Below are 23,519 nucleotides of genomic sequence, written 5' to 3'. Positions count from 1 at the left end.
AGGCTGCAACATTCTATTAAATGTCCAAATTCTGTGTGACTCTAAATATGGGAAGCAGGCTTGCGATATAGAGACGTGGGTAAATTTGGGAAATTTAAAAAAGAGGCATGGTTAAACATACACACAAAAATTAGAGCATGTACATTGGAATTAGGCTCAAGCTTTGCCTAATTGATGCCTGAAATGTATAATCTGTCAAGAGCCATAATAAAAGAGAAAGAGATTTATTTTAAGGTTATTTAAATTTAAACAATATTAACCTTAAATCTGCTAAATCCATGTTTCTTTATTAACTGGGGTAATATATTGATTCTACTTAGACCCACATAGCATCTATGGCAAGAAACCCTCACCGTAAGAGGTAGCAGATAAAGTGTGTAAGTTTTGATCTTGGAATGACCGTCACTCACACGATGCACGATTCTAGCACTTCTCTTTCCCCCCAGGCATGCAGAGCTCTGCCAGTTCGCCCTTTAGTGGAATGAGTACTAGGGGGAGAAAAAGTAAGGTTTCTCTTTGATCACCCCCAATCACTGGCATTAATCCTGTTTTTCACACAGCTGGGTTTTGTCTATAAAGTTTGAACCCTCCTTTTCTCATCCAAATCATGTGAACCATTACACATTGAAATAAAAGAAAGGTGGCAGATTTGCCCAAAGTCAGGCTGACATGTGCTGCGGGGTTGTTGTTTTTTAATTATTATTGTTAGAAACTTCACCAATAGTCCCTGTTAATTTGTATGTGACAGTCAACTCTGAGAAGGTCCTATTTTTCCACCTGCAGAGGATCCAGTCTCACTAGGCTCCTCCTCGCCCTCACACTGGAGGCCCTGCCGCTCTGGGTGCCCACTGACATTCACCTGTGTCTAGAATGGAGGCAAGGATGCTGATCCCCCGTGGTCCCTGCAGGAAGGCCCACTTTGCCAACTCTCACCACCCTCTTGTGGCCACCTAGGCCTTTCATGGATCTAGGGGTATCTGCTGAAGTGGTGCCTCAACACTGGTCCTGGGGAGACCACGGAGGGTGGCACAGTCACTGCAGAGAAGGAAAGTGAGAAAGCAAGAGACAGGGGAGAGGACAGGAGTGGTGCCCAGTGGTGTGGAGGCCTCCAACCCTTTCTCTTCTGGACCCCTCTGCAAGTGCCCAAATCTTACATTTATTGGGAAATCAGTACGCTCCAGGGGGCCTCTTTCAAACCTCCCAGAAAACACAATGCAGGGGCGGGGGGGCAGCTGTGGCCCGGGTCACAATACAAAGACCCCCAGACCTTTCTTGAAGACAAGACGGGATTTGATAGGGAAAAAAAGCTTGGGATACTGGAGCCTTCTGACTTCAAAGGCAAATAATAAAAAGCCAACAGTAAATCAATTAGCCTGAGAGAATGAGTTTTCCATGGACATGAAAGAAGGAACAATGCATGTAAATGCAATCTCGTGTTTCCAGAAGAAAATAAGAGGGCCCACGAGCCTGAAAACACATTCGTATTTTTTGACCCAGACCAAAAACTTTTGGTCCTTTTTAACAGTACATTCCTACATAAAGAAAATAACTAGCGATAAATGTATTTTCTTCTCTTTTTGTACAAATTCAATTCCAGTTTTTAACACCCTAATTCAAAAAATTCATGCCAATGTATGCACTGATAGGTAGGCCGAAGTCAAGCTGTGAAACTTCAGAACACAGGTAAGGGCAGCAGTCAACCCCGTTCCAGACTGACATGCAAGACGTTCTTACGCCACGTCCCAGAGTGCCAGCTCAACCCCGGCATGTCAGCGCCTGGGTGAAGGGAGCGCCGGGTACTGATGGGATCAATGCAAGACACAGACCCCTTCCATCGGGAGCTGGCTAGTCTCTATGGTGCCCACACCACTGATTTCCATCAGGCTCCAGGGCCTCCCGTGGAGGAAAAGGGCTGTGGCCCCTCTGATTCTTGGGGACGTGGTATTCAGGGAAAGGCAGCAGTTGTTTTTCACAAGGCTCCTGTGACAAGAACAGGACATCAATCCACTGCCACCCAGGGCTTCCAGGATTCACTTGAAGACCCAGAGAGATTTTAAACTTTCTGGGAAGTCTTGCTGTCCTGCTGTAAAGCTTTCTGGGTTTTTCTCCATTTTAATGTTTTCCCATGGCCAAAGCAGGGTGTCGGCTGCAGACTGGGCCGCAGGGGCTGGCTACCAGGCTCCCCGGGTGCATTTTGCTTTTTGACCTTAGCGACGCGGGGCTCTATGCCGCTTGAGTATTCCGAACGCAGGATTTCAGTGAGGCTGTGTTTACTCTGGGTCTTCTTATGAAGGTCAGGCCTGAAGAACAGTAACAGCAGAGAGGGAAAGGAAACTTTATTATTTTTCTTTCCCATTTGGAAAGAGGCTGATAGCAGCTGGTTCTGAGACTGTGAAGCTGACATTTTTGTATTAACAGAAGTACAATTCCTTCAATGGCACTTGTTTTGATATTCTATGCACCAGAAGATTAGATACGGCGCTGACAGATTTTCATAACGGTGGCAAAATACCATGGCATTTTTAAAAGTGAGGCTTTGTTCTGTGTTGTTTTCATGGGGAAAAAAAGAACTAGACACCCTCATGCTCTGATGGCAAATGAGGTGTATGATACAGCGGTTTGCCAAAGGACGGGGAAAAACCCACTGTCACACTCAACAACATGAAGCAGTGAAAGCTTGCGGCAGCTTCCCGGTAACCCCCAAGCAGCTTAAAGCAACTGGCCTCCTCATGGGCTCCTGAGGGCTTCAGGACTCAGCCCTGCGGGAGCAGAGTCCAGCAAGGTCTATGCAGCCCTCCCAGGTCCCAGAGTGATGGCTGGGATGAGAGCGAGATATGAATGGAATCATATGAATGGAAAAAACTATTAAACGTATTTCTGACCCTACAAAGCCCAAACCCAGGGCACAGCCTGGTCAACGTCTGCATTGAGGATGAGACCAGCAGCTCTCTCCAGCCCACAAAGACCCGGGTGTTAGAGGGAGGCTTCTCCCTGCCCTAAGCCACTCAGAAAACGTCAAGGGTAGAAAATCCATTTCAGATGTCGAATCCTGATAACTGTCCTGAAAAGATGGCAATTTTACCATTTAATCAGAAGATCAGAGGAGGAAATTTATAGATGTTCAATCATACATCAGAAGAATGATCATGAAAACTGAAGAGTAAAATAACCTTTCTTAAGACAAGATTTTAACCAAAGCAACAACAGTAAAACAATTACCAGTGGGGCCTTGTTGGCAATTCCTTCAATACCAAAATGGCAGTGTCTTAGGACACTACAGTGTCATGGAGTTCTCACAAACACATACATTACATTCTGCTACTACGTTTACAGCATTTTCTTTGCTGCAATCAGAGAATAAACTGAACTGAAATTGTGGTGAAAATAAATGTTAACAGAATGCCTTAAAACCCAAGAATTAGAAATAAGACTAATACTATGTTATTAACCTGACTGTGAAAGCTTGTAGACCCATTGTAATCGAGCTGAAGCAATACCTGGTTATAACGACACTCCAGAGGACAGGGTGACAGTCATACAATGGTGTTTTCTATTGCAACATACAGGAAGACACATTCAAGCCAACCTCTGCGGGAAAAGAAGATGTGAAACAAGGGGACGATGAGGAAATAACATGTAAGGGCCAGGAGTTTATGGGGTGAGCACATTATGGCAGGATGTAGTGAGAAGATGAGAAGTATACAGAGAAGACATCCTGGGGTCTGTGGGAAATGATTCATGTACACGATCTCCTACAATCCTCGCTCAACAAGGTGGGTAACTTGCCCCAGGACCACATGGCTGGTAAGTGAAGAAGCCGAGGCAAACTCAGGGCAGAGAACGATTTGCAGGGTCAGGCAGGGCAGGAGGACTCAGCTGGACCAAGGGTGGAAAATGGCCGAGATGTGACAGGAGGGGTCCTCTGTGGTCTCCTAAAGACTATTCAGCAGGACAGTGGGGCAGGAGCCAGGCGACTGAGTAGGGAGTGGTGAAGGGAGACAGCAGAGCCATGGGGCGGAGGAGGGAGAAGCTGGGATTAGAACTTGACTGTCACTCATCAGCTGAGGACACAGAATGAGCAACTCAGGCTCTGTGCCTCAGTTTCCTCACTGAGAATGGCACTCATAGGTGTGAGGATTAGAAAAAATTAAGGTGGCCAGGCGCGGTGGCTCAAGCCTGTAATCCCAGCACTTTGGGAGGCCAAGATGAGCGGATCACGAGGTCAGCAGATCGAGACCATCCTGGCTAACACGGTGAAACCCCGTCTCTACTAAAAAATACAAAAAACTAGCCGGGCGAGATGGCGGGCGCCTGTAGTCCCAGCTACTCAGGAGGCTGAGGCAGGAGAATGGCGTGAACCCGGGAGGTGGAGCTGGCAGAAAGCTGAGATCCAGCCACTGCACTCCAGCCCGGGCAACAGAGCGAGACTCCACCTCAAAAAAAAAAAAGAAAGAAAAAATTAAGACATATAAGGGGGTAGCTGGTAGTTGGCATGTGGATCAGAGTCATAGTTAAACATTAGGAAACAGGTCTGGAGATGCCACGCACCTCCCCCAGAGCCACCCAGGAGCCAGGACTGGTGCTACAGCCCCTGACAGCTGGGCCAGGGCTCTTCCGACAGCATCCACCACTTCCCAAAGAGCAGTGAGCCTCATCATGGGTCACCCACCCATGCGGACCGAGTGCACCGGCGTCCCTGGAGGAGGTCCGAGCCGCGGGGGGCTGACCTGTGGTTGGGAAGTGGCGGGAGACAGGGCCTGCGGTTGGGTGCACTCAACTTGTTCCAAACTGAGGGCTGCCAGTTCTTGTGCCTGCAGTTTATTTTTAGTCAGGTTATGTGACAGAGTGAAAAGGGTCTGACAGGAAGGAATGCTTTTTCTTCCCTCTTGTTTGAAGCCAGGTTCACAATGTGTATAATTTTAAATGTAACAACCTAAGTTTCAAAATATGCAAAATTTCAGTCAAAATATTCTCCCCAGCACTTCAATGATGGCTCCTGTTCCCGCTAAGGCAAAATAAAGAACCAGCATCTTATTGGGGTGACTGATACACTAACCGCCTACAGAGGCAGTGCGGGCTGCAGGAGCATCTTCCAGGCACCAGCGCTCAGGCAGCGTGCCCGTGCTCCCAGGCTGCCATCCACCCAAAAGAGCAAAAGCCTGTAGCCATGAATGCAGCCTACATAACAGGCAGACACCCACATACCACCGGGGCCACTTCCACAGCTCAAGACCTGTCCCTTCACAGACAAACACCGTGGGTCTGGGGTGGAGGAAGGCAACCACTAGGGTGTACACTGCGCCACTGAGTAGGAACAGGAAAGCCCATGTGGTGGAAGAGGATGTATGTCTTGGAGATGGGGCCTATGCGCCTTCAGTTATCATCACCACCTCTCCTGGCTATTTCATCACGTTAGCCAATGTCCTTTCAACCTGGGCTGCAAAGCCAGCAGTCCAAACACTCAGAGGTTCTGGTGGTCAGCAAGCAGGCAGAGGGGGGCATTTTCCAGCCCAGACCTCTTCCTTAAGTGGGAGAAGCTCAGGCCAACCCTGCAGGGGTTTCACCTGCTGTCACAACAGCCACCTCAACAAAACCCATTCGTCCCTTGGCCAGCTCCCTGTCTCCTTGTCCTTTGTTCCAAGGCCCAGTGCTGAAAAGGCGAAGGACAGATGGGAAGATGAACTACTCTAAACCCAAACATGCGATGGGCGCTCAATTTCTCCCTCTGCCAAGCTGCAATGCTCCCAGGAACCTGCCAACTTTCTCGCCCTCCTTCCCCTCCAAATACCCACACCCCTCTCCAATGGCCTTCCTGAGCCTCCACCATAGTAATCTTGTAGTTACCAAGCAACAGATCAGTTTATCTAACCACAGGGAACTCCCTTGTAGTGAAGGCTGAATAAACCCCTCCCCAGTTACCAGGCTGGATTACTCAGCATGACAGGCAGATGCCACTTGCACCACCAATAAGGTGAAATCACAGCCTAATTAGAAAATCAATATACCCCGTTACAATGACCACTGGAGAAGAGAGATCGCAGGGCCTTCTCCCAACTTCATCATTAAATTCTCAGAACGATCTTTCTAGGTAAGAAGCCATTCTAATTCAGGCTTTTGTTAATGGCATTCTGTTATGGGACAGAAGTTTAAATTTTATTTATGTACTGTTAAGTATCAATAGTTTCAAGTTTTATGGCTTTAGGGTCATGTTTTGAAAAGTCTTCATCCCAGGATTTCAAAAACATTAAAGTATTTTTTCATCTAGCTTGCTACTGCTTTAATTCCATCTAAGTTTTATTTTGAGTAACAGAGAAATGAACTGTTTCTTCCTAAGAGTTACCCAGTTATCCCCGACGGTCACTGAACAATACATCTTTTCCCCAAGGTTTTGAAAGGCTCCTCTAGAGCGCTTCCTGCAGGCTCTGTTTGAAGAGCAGTGATGACCACAATGGCGTCCTGCATAGGCTCTACAAATAGACGAAAACATTTAATCGAATACCAATTACATGGGCTGTTAATGGATTTAAATATAAAACAGGTCAAATCAAAGTCATTCAAATGACTACATGACATAGGCATTAACATTTAACTCACTTTTCCAACCACCACCTGAAACAAGTACTACGAGTATCCCCACTTCCTGGTAAGGAAACTGAGGCACAGAGAGATTAGGTCATTTGTCCAGGGCCACAAACCAGTAATGCAAGAATGTGAACTCAGGAAATCTGACCTCACAGAGTTTAACCATAGCAGTCTGCCACCATGCTACAGTTTTCAAAACAAGGGGCAAGTTCCTGGCGTAAAATGTTTTTAATATACATAAATCCGTATGTCTGTATGTATACGTGCAAAGTCTGAAGGATAAAGGAAATGTACCAGGGTGAACCTGAATGTGGGCTTGCGGGTAATTGTTGAGCTTTTCCCTATGTCCTGTAGTTTTACAATGAGCATGCATTATTTTTATAATTAGAAAATAACAGTATATTCACTCTAAGGGGAAACAAAAGCAAATGGTAGAATTTTGTCCAATAGTGAAAGGCCAGAGTATTTTAATTTCTACGAATCAGAAACCTCTCTGCCTTTTGCCTTTGAGTTGGTTTGATTCGGCGAGGCTATAGTACAACTAAAACACAGACAGACAGACAGAGGGGGTTCTTCAGACACACTGAGGATTGATCAAGCACACTCCTCTGATCTGATGTTCCAGGGCCACGGCTAGGCGCTGAAGGTCTCTGCTGAGGACACAAGTCCCCCAGGTGGGAAGAAAAGCCTGGGCTCTCAGTGAACGCAGGAGACAGCGATGATTTCGGGTGGCCCGGGGCTGACTGAGTCTCTACATTTGTGCCTGATTCCATGGATGACGAAAAGGTGGCCATGTCTGGGTAGGGTTTTGGTGGCTCTCAGGTCACAGTGAGGGTAACAGGCAACTCCAGGGGAAAGTGACAAGCGGGCCCTCCGTATGCCTGTACACAGAGGAGCTGAGGTAAAGAATAAGCTGGTGTGAGATGCCATGATAACTTCACCTTGGCGTGGGCCGGCCCAGGGAGGACGCTACCCTACCTTTTATGGTCAGTGAGGAAAGGAACTGTATTGTATCAAGACTCTTGGAACCTCCGGGTTCTGTTCTGGCAGAGAAGTACACTGGCAGACCAGCTGTTTCAGGGGTGCCTTCTTTGTGATTTCTTAGGATCCAACCAAGTCCAGCTTTTGTAAAACTACAAGAGCCCCAGCAGACGCTCGGCTCCAGTTGAGTCCTGCTGTGGCAGTGAGAATCATGGGAACCACAGCAGCATTCTTGGGAGGGGTTCTGTGGACACAGAGCCTGGTGAAAAGTGGACTTCAGCTTCGTGCCAAAGATCAAGATCTAGTGAAGCTCAGAACTCTAGAGTCCTGGGCCAAGGACAGGCACAGTGGCAGGCAGCGCAGATCACAGGCAACTGAGAAAAACCGCGGATGGCCCGGCGCACTTGCTTCCTGGAGGCCACGCACACAATGGGAAAGAGGAGAGATCATATTTAGGTACAGCCGAAGTCTGAAAATGAAGGGCCTAACCAGAGCCCCAGAAATGGCAGAAATGGATGGGAACTTTGAGATTATTTAGCCCAGGTGACCAAAACTCTTAGGAAGTTCTGTCAGAACATAAGCAGGAACTTCAGATGGCAGGTGGCAGTGCTGGGGACGGGCAGAGGACCAGAATTTGATGACCTTGGTTGGAATCCCAGTTCTGCCACTCGCCTAACTGATGACCTTGTGGAGTCACAGCAGCTTTCTCCAAGCTTCGTTTCCCTGTACATCAGAAAGGACCTACGCACAGGCACACGGTCAGTATGAAGGTAAACGGCCTACAGTGTGTTAGAGAGCTCAATACATTTTAATTCTCTGTGAAGTCTCATGAATTACTGTTAAGATGGAGGATACAGGGTGAACACGGTAGCAATGAGTTGTGGTTGGAACTGTTATATGATTACACACTGAAAATACGGACTGAGCAAGACCAGCCTGGGGCAGAATCCCAGCCCCACACCCCAGAGCGCAGCCCCCTGGGCCTGTCCTGTTTGACACTGTGGGTGAACTGGATGATATCATGAGGCATAGCTACCACATCTGCAGGAACAGCGAATACACTGGCTGACAAAATAACAACAGTCCAGGAGACCAAAGGGATGGCCCTACGCTGGCAAGGTGAGCTTGAACTGGGACAGATGTCAGTCTTGCCATTAGAAGGGTGGCATACATTGTCACATATGCAAATGGGCAGGGATTTAGTTGGCAAGTTTCAACCTGGAACCAGAGGTCTGGGTTCGAATCCCAGCTCTGCCCAGTGGACAGTGGTGCCATCATGGGCAGTTTCCTCCTCTGTAAAACAGGGATGACATCATGATTGCAGTGAGGACCACAGTGGCCATCCATCATGGGGGCCAGTGCCTGGCCGCTGAGGACCCCATCAGTGGAGCCGGCATCCCTGCCATTATCATCCCCTGCACTAACAGACGTGATTGCCCCATACATCTTGCTGGGCAATTTCCATTGTAAGTCTGGATAATTTCACGAATCAGACTTTGAAAAGAACCTGGACAGATAGGATAGGTGGAGCCGAATCATCCAGATGACAGGCCGCAACAGTGTGGACCAAGGAGCAGCTGGGCCTTGGTACGGCCTGAGACAGGCACACCAGAAGTTTAAGACCCTCTGAGCGGGGGTCCCGGCACAGCCTCATACAGGCTGTAGAACTGATTCTGGAAGGTCGGCCAAGGTACTTATTTCTCTAAGTCCCAGGGTATTCACTTACGAGACGATTAATGAGCTAACATTCTCAAGTATTCATCACACAGCCTGTTACGGAAGTACTCAGTAAATACTGACTACTGTTATTATTAACAGCATGAGAAGGAGAAAAGGGGAGGAGACAAGAGTCATCCTCAGATTTGTGGCACATTGCCATGTGAACTAAGGCCTGGTCTGATCATTAACACCACCTTCTATGTTTGCACATCATGTACACACAGCATTTGAATGTCACAGAGGCCAATCAGTGGAAATAAGACCAAAGGGTGGAAAATGAAAGTCGTGAATTCTGGTTCTTTCTCAGAAGCTCTAATGGCAAGCCAGGTCCATGGACAGCCCTGGGGTCTACAAGGCACTGGGATGCCAGGGGTGCTGAAGCAGAGGCCACACTAACCATAAGAGGTGCAGTGGGATCCACGGGACCAGACTGGGCCAGGCTGGGCAGACTCAAGGAAGACTATGTAGTTTCCATCTTTTATTTACAGATCAAAGACAGGAAGTGAGACAGGGCAGAGGAACTGCTGTTTATCAAACACCCACTCTGAGATCAGCCCTGAGCTAAGGCTGCACATTCCTTACCGTTCCTCACACCCTACACCCTACACGACAACCCGACAGCACCTCCATTTTACAGCTAAGCTGTTGTGGAGTGCTACGGTTGGGATCAAACTCAGGAATGTGGGCTTCAAAACCCATGCTCTAGCACTGTACCATTCTGCTTCCAGACCTAGAGGAAACTGGAAAAAAAGTCAGATCCAAATCTTGCTTATGATCGTCTCTTCTCAAAGTTGTTCCAATGATTTCCCCAAAGGGTAGAAAACATCTACGACCCACTCTTGGAAGTCTGGCCAAGGTACTCAACTCTCTAAGTCCCAGTTTATTCACTTACAAAAGGATTAATAAGCTAATGTACTAAAGCATTCATCACACTGCCCATTACGAAGATACTCTGACAGTTTCAAACCAAATTCTTCCATACACACAACCAAAACATCTCCTACTTTAAGGCCATTTCTTTGGTTACCTGAGTAGTTATCTCCTTGGGTTCATATACTTGCTATTTCGCCCAATATAGATTCTGTAAACCAGCAGCTTCCAGATGGGGCAGGTGAGAAAGCGGACACAGCCCTTGGTTGAGAGTTTGGGCTTCAGGGTCTCTCAGACTCAATCACATGATCAGGCTCCGAGTTCTACACTGGCTACTGAGGATCCTGCCTTGGTCACAGGGTCTGGGTGAGGCCTCAATGAGATAATGTGCATGGAGGACTCAGCTCGGCAGAGAACACACATAAGCCCTCAAAAGAGATGCTGCCACCACCGCCACGAGCACTTAAAACTGACATGTACAAAGTGTCACATGCTGTCGCTCTGGGATGCTGGTTCTCAACTATATCCCTCATTTTGACTATTACGTAGTTAACGAATCACTCTACATTTTGGACTGTAGCTGTAACACTGGGACCAACACGGAGATATGTGAAAAAGACTTGAAGTCATTTCATATAGGTTATAACACAATGGAAAGGTTCTGACATCATTAAGAGGGTGGAGGGGCCCCAGACACACACCTTCCTATTGCAGAGAGCAGCTTAATGAAAGCAGCGTTAGATTAGAAGAGGAGAGTAGGTAGTCGGCTGTAATACAGGAGGGGTTTGGGATGACTAAAACTGCCCTGTGTGCAGCAAGGGGAGACCTGGGGGACTGTCATGTTCTTTCTTGATCTCTCACATGATATGAACTAGAAGAGCTCTGAGAGAGGACAAGCTAATGAAGAGCTGGTACTCTCCTGTTGCACGCAGCCGCATCTGGCATCTAGCAGTTCGTGCTAGGCCAGCCACATCTTCTAATTCCAGTGCTTGGGCAGCTCCAGCAGCGGATGTGCCCGTCTCCAGCATCGTCCCAGGAGAGGCTGGCTGGGTTCCTGTTCTTTGTTGTCAGCCCTGACTGCATGACTGAAAGCATGCCCTGTGGTTCCCGCTGTCTGCAGGTGACCCAGGTGTGGAGGAAGCTCAGGGTCACTGTGAAATCCTCTAATCACCTCATTAGCAAGGTGGGGAGAAAGGTGGGTTTGTTCCACAAGGAGGCAGAAAGCTGGTAATTGCATGGTGTCAGATAGAAAAAAATCATGGTGGAAGCAAAAGGCCAAATGTAGAAAGCTGCGTGTGCACAGCTGTAATTAAACCAAGAGCCCGAAAAGTAAGGCCCACAGTACCTGACCATAGAAAGAAGGTAAAGCAGTGGAAACTGTCTTTGCGTAGGGTGTGCTGAGAGGGGAAGGGCAGACCCCCTGCTGGAGCATGTGCCCACACCGTGCAACCCATTTGGAGTTGCCTGTGAACACGACGTGCGTGAACTCTATAACCAACAGATGGATTCATTTGACAAACGGTCCCTGAGTGACTACAGGTCGGTGTTCCCCCCTCAGAAGAAACGCAGTTGCCTTCCACAGTAGTGCTCCGATCCCTTGCTCCACGCTGGACGAGAGTTTATTAAGACAAATGTCCTAAAGACATGATGATCCAGCATGGACCCCAGAGGTGCCAGCCTGCCTCCCTTGACAGAGGCCACGAGAGCATGTTCTTGGCTATCATCTGTGCAGCTTGCCCATGGTCTACATAAAAAACCACTGATTAATCCTAACTCATCTTTAAACTACGGATATATTCAGCCAGCACCTCGCTGCCCTGCCAGGTGAAGGAGGACATCTCATCATCTGCTCTGAGGCCACATTTCTTTCAAGTTCCCAGGGACTGTCCCTAGGTCAAGTTCATGGTCACTTCTATCTCACTCTTCCTAATTTGAGAGTTTACTGAACCACGGTCTCCTGGGTTGGAGCCTGGGCAGAGCATTTTCATACAATTCCCCAGCAGATTTCCAGAGCACATTCTGTTTCCCCATATACTGCCACATCTGTCCTCGTGGCTACTTCTGGGGGTCCTAACTGTTTTGCTCTGGTATTCCGGCAAGGCCTCGTGACCTCTCTCTGCCTGGATGCCTGCTCTGGCCTTGTCTAGGTGGGGTGGAGGCCCCACTCCTGAGCCCATTATCTCTGTGCTGTGGGCTGATCCCAGGCCTCCTTCACTGGGGAACAGAACCAGCGGCTTGGCCCCGAGGGGCATCGGTAGGGGGAATGCGGTCCTTCCTGAGGATGCCTTATGTTGAGGAAGGAGATCCCAACCCCAGGCCTGTTCTCTTAGGACAGAATGACCGACAAGCGGCCCATGGAGTTCTGAAAGATGACTTTCCCACCAGGCAGGGTTTGCTGTTTTCCAAATTCACGACACAAGAAAGAGGGATTTACCTCCTTTTCATGTCAGAACGATTCCTCCTCCTTTTCTTTTCCTTTTTGCACTTCCTCTCAAAACTACAGGACATTTTGGTTTCTACTCATCTATTACAAAAAATTTACTGAGCACCTACTATGTGCCAGGTTCTGTGACAGGTGCTGGGCATTCGGGTTGAACATCTCCAATCTGAAAACTGATATGCTCCAAAATCCAAAGCTTTCTGAGCACCGGCATGACACATGATGCGTGACACTAAAAGGAAATGCTCACTGCAGCACTGCAGATTTCAGAGTTTGGGTGCTCAAAAAACCTGTACAACGCAAACACTACAAAATCTGAAAACACTGAAACTTGACACACTTCTGGTCCTCAAGCATTCTGGATGAGAAATACCCAACCTGTATGATGAGCTAAAACCAGGCAGGGTCTGTTCTCTAAGCTACACTTTCGAGGAGGGGCAGACGCTGACCACACATACAAATAACACCATCAGCAGATGTAAAGCTGCCACCACGACAGACCACGGTCAGGGCACAGAGGCGTGAGGGTGTCTGCTTGGCTGGGGAGGGCACCGCAGGGAGGGGAGAGGTCCAGGCCCAGGATATGTTCAGGCAAAGGCTCTGAGGAGAGGATAAGAAACAGGGGTGTCGGATGAGGCTGAACAGTCGGCAAAGGCTGGGGCCTTTGTGAGGAGGGGGGTTTGTTGTGGCTTGCTCTAATCACAGCCTAACGGGATGCCACTGAAAGGTGCTAAGCCAGGGCAAGGTGGGGTGAGGGCTGTGGAGGTGCTGGCTGGCTGTGGCACCATGGCCACAGGCAGACTCAGTGGGAGACTTTCAGAGGTTCAGATGGTGTGCCGGGGGCGCTGAGGGCTGTTATTTATAAAGACAGTGTTTGGGACGCGGAGGGAAGAGACCGGTTTAAGGAGGCCGGAGGGATCAACAGCGTTGGACGCGGCTGAGACGGAGTAGATGAGCACTGACTCAGGTGCAGTGGATTTACACAGAGAAATCCTCATGTCTCCGAGTGTGGTTTCGTCCAGCCTCTCATCTCATGTTTGGCCAATCTGTCTTTTTACAGAATGCTAACTGGCTCAATGAAATCGAGAAAGTTTTCACAGTGGGCAAGATTCCAGGTTTGCCGTCAGCTAATTAAGTGATATTAGGGAGGTTGTAAATGCCACATAAAAATTGGCAGGCAAGCTGCTGTAATGATGAGAATATTGCTTTACAGGGAGATGCAGCTGCAGCTTCTTAATGCTCGTCTTTGAGGGATCCGGTTCCATGTTTTCAAGGTTGTTCCTGATAAGAAAAGTTCCAGGGTGCTAAAAGGCACTTTTCTTATTCTCGGTTCCACGGGTATTTGCGACAATGGCGGGGGCTGGGGGAAGTGGCAACGCGATAATATGGTCGCTGTGATGATCACCGGGTACTCCCGCTTATTCCCGTGCTGCACACCACGCTGTTTCCACGCATCCTCTGGCTTGACCCCCACGATGAAAGGGCGACTTGGGTACCTCCCTTTGAGGCCAGAGAACCCAGGCACAGAGATGCTGAGTGACTTGTCCAGAGGCACACAGACTGCAAGTGGCCCAGCCAGGATTCGATCCCGGTGTCTGTGTGATTCAAACCCAGATGTCATCACTGTGATTCTCCCAGAGTCGGCATGTAAGAAACCAGAGAGGAGCAAGGGAGAGGGCTAACGGGGGTACGGACTCCTCAAGCTAGAGCTCTATTCCACACAGTTAGCTCTTCCCAGGTATTAGACAACCGCTGAATGAGCAAGGGTGAGAATCAGCGAACACCACAGCACAGGCCTTCTAAGATGAAAAATGCCCCAAAACAGAGCTTTGCAAAATTTCAAATTGGAAGCATTTGTGATAATTCAGACAGGAAAAATCTGTGAACCTGTCCTATCTATGAAGAAGGGGTGACTGGTGTGTATGATTTCCACGAGGATGTTTATTTTAGAAAATAAATGACTTCTAGAACTTCCGAAGTGTGGAAGATTAAGGAAATCCTCTGCAGGGCCTGGCACACAAGCCACAGGGTGCACTGGTTCTGGTCCCACTTTCCCTCTTCCTACTGATCAGGGCCCGCTGAGCACTGACTTAGCATGTCCAGATCTACTAGGTACTAAGGGGTAAGAGAGCCCCAGTTTAGACTCTATACCTTATCTGATAAAATTAAGAGCTACCAGGTAACATTTGGGCTAGGCTGACTTGAGAAAATTTATACAAATAAAACTACTTTCCAACAATTCAAACTGCTGTTTGTCTAGTAATTTTAAAGAGGAAGCTGGGAACAGGGAGACAAAATTATTGCACTGCTGATAATGAAGATGTCCCAGATGTTTCTAAGCTCTAAGGACAACATTAGAAAGACAGGTGGCAGAAGTAAGGGGTAAAACCAGTCTCAGGTACTATAAACTGAATCGTCTGGGCAAAAACTAGTACGTGAGCACAGCATATAATTCACATAAAACAGGGTGGTTTAAAAACAGCAGACTCACTCTTTCATACTGTCACAGTATCACCAACATCTTTAAACATTTTTACAATTTGGTTTTATTTTTTAGAGATGGTGTCTCACTGTCACCCATGCTGGGTACAGTGATCACAGTTCGCTGCAGCCTTGACCTCCTGGGCTTGGCCTCCCAAAGCACTAGGATTACAGGTGTGAGCCACTGTGCCCAGCCTAACACTAAGAACTTAAGGCACATCGTTTCTGTATCATTGAGCCATTTTCCACAGAGTGGCAGCGAAATGAGAGAGAATCATGGCCCTATTGAGCGTGCCTGCCTGCTCACTGTTCCTGACATGTTCTGCTCGTGTGACGACCTAGACAGACAGACAGACACCTGGCAAACAACACAATTCTGCCTCTCCCAGCAGAGAGAGCTGAGCCTCAGCATCTCCTGGAAAGATGGAGATTTTGGAAGGATATGTTCCCTTTGCTACTCAGAAACTGCTGAATCTACTATAGCTTCAAAATAAGAACTGCATTTCATGGAAGGAAAAATGCTGTTTTCGTGATGGATGTTGCTAAGGGGGCCACTCAATATTTTACCGATAGCACCAACCCTCTGTGTACACGTCTATGTCAGTGTTTGGGGTGGGGGCTGTTCTGACAGGTTTGCGTGTAGGTGTCAAAAGAGTTTTTGTGACTATGACTGTATTTCTGTGTGTAGGGAAAGATATTTACTGTTCCCTTTCAGAACTGAGCACTGGAGAAGTCGACAGGAACCTAGTTATTAAGATCTCATTTGGGGCCATGAACTATTTATTTTCCTTTTCTGAAAAGTGGTCGAGTGAAGGACTAAAGGCAATAAGAGACGAAGGGTCCCTCTCCCATCGCACGGACCAGCCGAACAGCCTCCTCTCTAACCTGCTCCCGATCCCCATTCTAATAGCCGCCTGAGCTCCCGCTTGGCATATGACAGGTGAGACAGGCTTCTGTTAGTCTGATGGATTTGGTTTGCAGATATCACAGGTTTGCACATAATATATAATTATTCTAGGCAGTAAACACCGTAAAATGGAATGCAGAATAGTTTATAGAGAATTTAGTGCCATTATTTTATTCACCCATACAAAACATAAGGAACCCATTCTCTTTCTTGACAGATGGATTTCAGAGGAGACGTTTCAGCTCAGAACAATAATTGTGACCACAGCATAACTCTCACACTTTGTGGGGTTTAATGGACTTTTCTTTCCAGTCCTCAAAAAGCAGCAACTGGCATTTGCTCAAACCCTGACTGAGGTGTGGAAAATCTGTCAAGTTTTCTCTGCCGCTTACCCTGACCACAATTATACGGTCCATGTGCAGATTAGCTGCAAAGTCATTCCTCCTCCAGGAGTGACAAGATTTCCCCAAATAAAAAAAAAAGGTACCTACTGTATCCTCGAGTGCCCGTCTGCCTTCGAAAGGCAGGGGTGGGGGGAGGATCTAAGGAGTGTGAAGAGAAATGCCTTCAAAAGAAGGGCATAACAACGGAAAAAGTAGCTGTAACAGAGTGGGGACATGGCAAGAACAGAGAGAGGCATTGTCACGGGCGGAGTAATCCTGTGACACACTGCTGTCACTCACCGCCCGGCTCCCTGCCGCGCCAGCCAGACATCAAAGGCTGCCCCATGCCATCTTACATGCTCTTTATCGGCTAATCAGCCCATTCTTCCCTAAATAAAGCCCTGTTAAATCCCCTGCTCACAGGGGTATCGTGGTCTTGGTGCCCATCTGCTAGCGAGGGTCAGCTGGGGCAGGAGGCGGCGGGCTGCTCTCTCCCTAGCGGCTTCTCAAGGTAAGGACAATGCTGCCTCCAACTCCCCCGCCCACAGGCCTCCTCTCTGCTTTCCAGGAGCTGGGCCGGTCTGAGGAGCTGCTATCTGGATTAACACTTGCTAATGAAATCTCCAGTCATAAAGGCACATCATCTGCTAACTATGAAATCTTGGGATTGCATTTATTTTCAGGGAAGAGGAATAAACAAAGATGTGTGTTTCCATTTTTTTTTTTTTTTTTTTGAGACAGTGTCTTACTCTGTCACCTAGGCTGGAGTGCAGTGGTGTGGCTCAGTGCAACCTCTGCCGTCCAGGTTCAAGCGATTCTCCTGCCTCAGCCTCCCGAGTAGCTGGAATTACAGGTGCCTGTCACCACGCCCGGCTGATTTTTGTAGTTTTGGTAGAGATGGGGTTTCACCATCTTGGCCAGGCTGGTCTTGAACTCCTGGCCTTGTGATCCACCCGCCTCAGCCTCCCAAAGTACTGGGATTACAGGAGTGAGACACCGTGCCTGGCCAGATGTGTGTTTTTTAACAGTAATCATTTGGCAGGTCTCTTCCTCCGCCCTCAAAGTACCACCATTGCCGAGATGGTGACAAAATGGTCAGGCTTCTGATGAGGCTGCTCTCAGTCACTAGCTGTGAAGCCTCATGGTTTCACCCCACACTCAAAGTTAACATGCATGGGTACCGGGGACAGCAGATCCTAAGACAGGAACCCAGTTCCCGGGCCCTGCAGCCTAGAATCCTGGCCCAGTCAAGAGCACCTGGGAGTAGAGCTGAGGCATCTTGGCCCTCTGGGAGGACAGCCTGGCTCTAGCAGAGGACGAACAGAAACATCTCTGGGCTACAGCCCTGCTCTGCACCCCTGAACCTCAAAATGGCCTAGAAGGAACAGAGAAGGACACGTCCACGCTCACCTAGGCACTGCAGTACAGCAGCACATGGAAACTGTTTGTTTTTCCTCAAAGAATTACTGGAGCATTGTCTTATGTGAGAGTTATCAGTATCAGAAAAGAATCAAGCATCTTAAAAATTCCAAAACTGGGAACAGAATTAGGCAACACTCTATCCATTCCAATGACACTTGGAGGTGCCAAGTCCCCCAGAAAGGTCAAGCTGGATGTCCCCGAATACGCTTTTTAGCTTGTAAGGATCTTCATCTGTAGGGCCCTGTATGGTTCAAAAGGCATATTCACAAGTCACCTAATCTTTTTTTTTTTTTTTTTTCTGTAGAGACAGGGTCTCACTATGTTGCCCGGGCTAGTCTCTAACTCCTGGCCTCAAGCAATCTGCCTGCCTGGGCCTGCCAAAGTGCTGGGATTACAGGAATCACCTGATTTTGATTCTTAAGACAATCTTGTGAAGTAACTAAAAACATGGATTTTCTTCTCCCTAGTGTAGTTGAGATCGAGGCTCTAAGGCATGGCCCCAAACTCACATCAGAACAGAGCTGACTTCAGTCCAAGTTCCCTGATTGCAAGACCAATGGTCACTTCTCTCCACTGGGTGGTCCCTCTGTCTTGGCCGTGACAGGCTACAGAAACAGGGCCCTGACAAAGTTGATGGAATACTTGACACTTCCTGGTGAACAGGCAAGCCAGACATCGTGTGGGAACAGGCAGTGCAGAGTGGTCCTTCCTGCAGATTCCCAGAGTCAGTGGGGGAGCCTATGGCGTTTGTAAATTAACGTGGAAAAGGGAGGATCAACAATGCAAACTAACCATCCAGAACATTCTAGGACTGAACCTGGAAATCAGGGCAGGTGAGAAAAAAGTCTCTGTGCCCCAAACATTTGTTCGACGGACCATTCCCACATAAACAATGAGACCATCCACCCCAAAGTTCTGACAGGAGTAGCTCACGGGGCCTCAAGCACTCTCACTCCTGAGGGGCTGAGGCTGGTACTAAAAGAACACGTCTTTGAGAAGAGGAAGAAAGCCTTTTATGAATGTAGCGTGCTGAGGGAAATCATCTCAGCACCGTGCAGACTCAGAGCCCAGCCTTGAACAGGGCAATACCCCTTCCTCTCCCCAGGACCTGTGGACAGTCCTCAACACGCTGTTTTTGGGAGGAAAGGGGAAGGGCTCACCGCTCTTGCCTTGATGAGTGCTCACCACTGGAGGTGCAACTCAGTAGGAAGGAGCCCAGTGCTGACCCCAACGCCAGCCTGTTAGAGATTTGGGCTTCGGCAGCTCCTGGAATCTGTGGCTCGCGCACTCAGCCCTTCCATCTCACTGGAACAAAGTACTCTCCTAGGGCTTGTCACACAGAACACACCAGAATGTGTCATAACACATCTCGGATGCTTGCCAGGGCGGACCGCAGCACAGCTGAACCTCCGACTACAGCGAGTCCTATGAACCCCACCACATTTGGGCGCAAAAGGAGACACCCCTGAATTTCGGCAAGATGAGGGGGCTTTCTTCTCATTCCAAGTGCTTGTTTACTGGGAGAAGGGCAGGTATGAGTGAGAAGAGAGTTGTGGTGAGCATGGTAGCTAGCATGTCACCTCACTGGTGCTCATGTGAACGGAGCTCTCTAGCACCGTCACGGGACGAATTCAGCTCATCTTACCTTTTTAGGTGTGCTTTCCTTTTCTTTCTAGTCAAGGCACTAAGATTCCTGGGGGCATCTCTTAGCCCGAAGCTCTTCGCCACATGCCCAAGGTGGAGGGATCGGACATGGAAGATGTGCTTCAGCTCCCTGGGGTAGGTGGCGTAGGCTTGGATGAAGGACTGCAGAGCTGAAAGAAAAGAAAAGGGAGTGGGGAGGGAGGCTGTCAGGACCAGGGTCTCCAAGCTCCAAAGTGCCTGGCCTAATGGTTATCTTCTGTACTTTATCTTGCCAGGCAATGAAACATGACAATTACAACATATACAAACAACTAAAATCTAGACTTCTGTGTATTTCTTCAATTCCTAAACAACAACAACAACAACAAAACTACAGGGGACCACAATTATTACTTGAATATGCCCAGTAAAATTTCAGATTTGACCACAGAGCTTCTAACAATCCAACAGGGTGAGGCCCAGCACAGCACCTGGTACCAACAGGCATTTGGTAGATGTCTGTTGTGTAAACGAGTGAAAAGAGAGAATGGGTGAAGAAACTAAGAAATGATCAACACAGGACATCACTTTCTTATGAAAATGAGAAAATCATTAGACATTTATATTAACACATTTTTCCTAATTAAATTTTACTTACTTTTGAATAGTTAATGCATGCTAGTGTGTTACAAAATTCACAAAGTTCAAAAGGCTTTATTATGACTGTCATGTTTACTATGAATGAATGACATTACCACCAATGCCCCCTTCACCACAAGCCCCACCTCCAGCTCCCTTATCCACAGGCAATCCCTGATACCAGCTTTTCTGTGTACTTATGGGACTTTTTAAATTTAAAATTTGTTTAAGAGGCGGGGTCTCACTGTGTTGTCCAGACTGCAGCACAGTGACGTGATCATAGCTCACTGTAGCCTCAAACTCCTGGGTTCAAGTAATCCTCCTGCCTCAGCCTCCTGAGTAGCTGGGACTACAGGCTAATTTTTAAATTTTTATTTTTGTAGAGACAGGGTTTCACTATGTTGCCCAGGTTGGTCTTGAACTCCTGATCTCAAGTGGTCCTCCCAACTCAGCCTCTCAAAGTGCTTGGGATTACAAGTGTGAGCCACCTCACCCAGCCTTCCTCATGGGATTTTAAAACCAAGTTCATTTTAAAAGTATCCAGGATTAACCAATATAGTGCTTCTTACTCAAAGAATGTGTAAAAAAGGGAATGAAAAAAAATTTTAAAGGAGAAAGAAAATTATTATTATTATTATTATTTTTTTTTTTTTGAGACAGAGTCTCGCTCTGTCGCCCGGGCTGGAGTGCAGTGGCCAGATCTCAGCTCACTGCAAGCTCTGCCTCCCGGGTTTACGCCATTCTCCTGCCTCAGCCTCCCGAGTAGCTGGGACTACAGACTCCCGCCACCTCGCCCGGCTAGTTTTTTGTATTTTTTAGTAGAGACGGGGTTTCACCGTGTTAGCCAGGATGGTCTCGATCTCCTGACCTCGTGATCCGCCCGTCTCGGCCTCCCAAAGTGCTGGGATTACAGGCTTGAGCCACCGCGCCCGGCCGAGAAAGAAAATTATTAAGTCTCTAAAATAGTCCCTTGAGGACTGACAATTTAGGGATGTTTATCAAACATTCTGTCAGGAAAGTTTCAGTCCCATTTTAAAATTAAGAAAAGCAGCCAGGTGCGGTGGCTCACGCCTGTAATCTCAGCACTTTGGGAGGCTGAGGCAGGTGGGTCACCTGAGGTCAGGACTGTGAGACCAGACAGGCCAACATGGTGAAACCCTGTCTACTAAAAATGCAAAAATTAGCCAGGCCTGGTGGCAGGCGCCTGTAATCCCAGCTACTCGGGAGGCTAAGGCAAGAGAATCACTTGAACCTGGGAGGCGGAGGTTGGAGTGAGTGGAGATCGTGCCACTGCACTCCAGCCTGGGGGGGCAAGAGCCAAACTCCATCTCAAAGAAAATTCAATTAAACTCAGAAAAGGGGGTCCTTGTTGTAGGTCCCACCTCCCCCAGAAGAGGGCCAGACTCATTCCCAGGAGGGTGGAGCTTTAGTCTTCTTAACTAGGCATTCCCTTGAGGAAAGATTAGATTGGGTTCCCCCTTGAATATCTCTGGAAGTAACAATGAAAACTGAGTGTCCACCCACTTCTCACTCCAACAAGGAAGGAGGGGAATGTTCTGCAAAGCGCTCCCCGCCATTCCTGTCACTGCTCCCTTCACCTCCAATCCGGCTCTTCTGCCAGCTGAGCCGGAGCCCAGCCGACGGTGTCTGATGGAGGCACGCACTGAACACCAGCCTTCACTTCCTCACTCTCCTTGTTGAGCCACTGGACTGGCAAGTTTGCCCACAGCTTAAACCTAATATCCCAGCAGCACCTGGAGATTGGCGTTTATGAACAGTAATAAAAAGTGTCATTTTAGCAGATCAGCTCCTGGAAGGATCCTGGGGAATCCATCAAAGCTCTATTTACCGAGTAAAGTGAACTCCTTTTCCCAATCGATGAGCAATAATAACCAAGGCAACTCCTCTGTACCCCACTCTTAAATCTGTGCTTACTCCCCTTTTTAATAACCAGGGACATTTTCAAGGAAAATCTTTAACGCTTCAAATGGTCTGTACTATTTGGAGGGTTCTGATGCCATCAGACACAGAGCCCCACAGCCAAGCCCTCAGAGGGAAAGGCTCTACTGCTACGTGACTCAGGAGATCCAACCCTCTTCTCCTCAACCTCTTTCTTTTCCCAACCCTCAACACTTACTGTGGTCTAAAAAAAGATGAGACTGAAACCAAGTCAAGCCGAAACCAAACCAAGAGCCCGTGCTTTTAAAACCTCAGTCAGCCAAATCCCACTCTAGGTCTCTTCATTCCCTACCTCTCTTCTGTGTAAGCGGAAGAGCCCCTGGGCTTCCACCCTGGTCACCTCTCTTCCTCTCCTTCTCTCCACCAATCCTATGAGCTGAGCGCTGAGAGCATCTGTCCCAGGAGACGTAGGTGTCCAGCTAACAGCTTTACAGGGATAATGAGTTTGCCAAGATGTGGCAGGAAGTGTTTTCTCCCCAGACAACTGGTCAGGCAGCATTTCACGCTGCATATCTTTACTAACCCTCCTTGTCCTCAAGGCTCCTGTCTCACCGGGACAGCGACAGTTGGTTGTCCTCACATACTTGCATGGACTCCCATGTTTGGATAATTCAGAGAAGCAGGAATTTCAGATGCTGCAGCAGCTGTCTGCAGGACCTTTCAAGGAGCAGGAAGTGGCTCATGTTGGCAGTGTCTAGAATGTGCAGAAGGAACAGGGGCTGTGGGACCCACACAAGCGGAAAGTGGAGAAGTAATGAAAGTAGACATGTATTTGGGGTGGTGGGTGAAGCTACAGGCCACCAGAGTTCAGCACTTTGCAGTCACTGATTCCTATTTCTTGCCAACCACTTAAGGTGCCTGAATTAGGGCAAATCTGTTTTCTAGTATCTCGCATGGACACATCGTCCTTTCTCATTCCTGGACATTTGGATCAGAAACTAGTGGTATCTTATGATGACTCGTAAGATAAAGGAGTCAGAAATAAACAAAGCTCCAGCCTGGAAGGTGAAGATCATCTCTGCTCCTCCCAACCCCAGCCCCCACTCCCACGAGAGCACCCTTCAGTGCAGAATAAAGGCACATGCATCTTCCCACCCAACGCCTCCAGTGACAACTATGGAAAGGATGTAGGCAAGGAGGTTGCCTGCTGTTCTCTTAAAGACAAAGCATTTGGTAAACTGCCCAGCCTAGCTCTGACCCCACTGAGGGGAGAAGAATGACTTGTCATCACTGGTATGGGTTTTCTAGACTTTGAGAAGTACCCCTTCCAAACAGGCATAAATCCTACATGGAGTTTCTGGTCTGCAGGGAGACCTGAAGACAGACAGCATTAAGCCACAGGAGCAATGGTCATTTGCAGGCAGAGGACTCTAGCTTCCAAAATTTTTGTTCAGGAGTCTGGAATGCAAACTTATGTTACCACTCTTTTTACAACTCGAATCCCTCTCTAAAAGATGCAAGAAAACAGAGGGAAAAAGGGGTAACTGCTTCTGGAAACTGACAATTAAATGCT

General features: G+C 48.1%; 1 protein-coding gene across 1 annotated transcript in view; it reads right to left on the bottom strand.

Annotated features, from left to right (window-relative positions):
- Positions 1–211: 211 nt before the first annotated feature.
- Positions 212–23,519, bottom strand: part of DDX31 (DEAD-box helicase 31) — a 79,550-nt gene continuing 56,242 nt past the window's right edge. The window contains exons 22-23 of the mRNA XM_023188968.2: positions 19,431–19,599; positions 212–2,300 (exon numbers count right to left, since the gene is read on the bottom strand). Coding sequence (XP_023044736.1) covers positions 2,054–2,300; positions 19,431–19,599 — 416 coding nt within the window. The 3' untranslated portion in view covers positions 212–2,053. The remainder of the gene's footprint in view (positions 2,301–19,430; positions 19,600–23,519) is intronic.

This window comes from Piliocolobus tephrosceles, chromosome 14, assembly GCF_002776525.5.
Source record: "Piliocolobus tephrosceles isolate RC106 chromosome 14, ASM277652v3, whole genome shotgun sequence".
Taxonomy (NCBI): domain Eukaryota; kingdom Metazoa; phylum Chordata; class Mammalia; order Primates; family Cercopithecidae; genus Piliocolobus; species Piliocolobus tephrosceles.
Note: the sequence above shows the minus strand (reverse complement) of the source record. Positions and strands in the feature narration are given on the sequence as shown.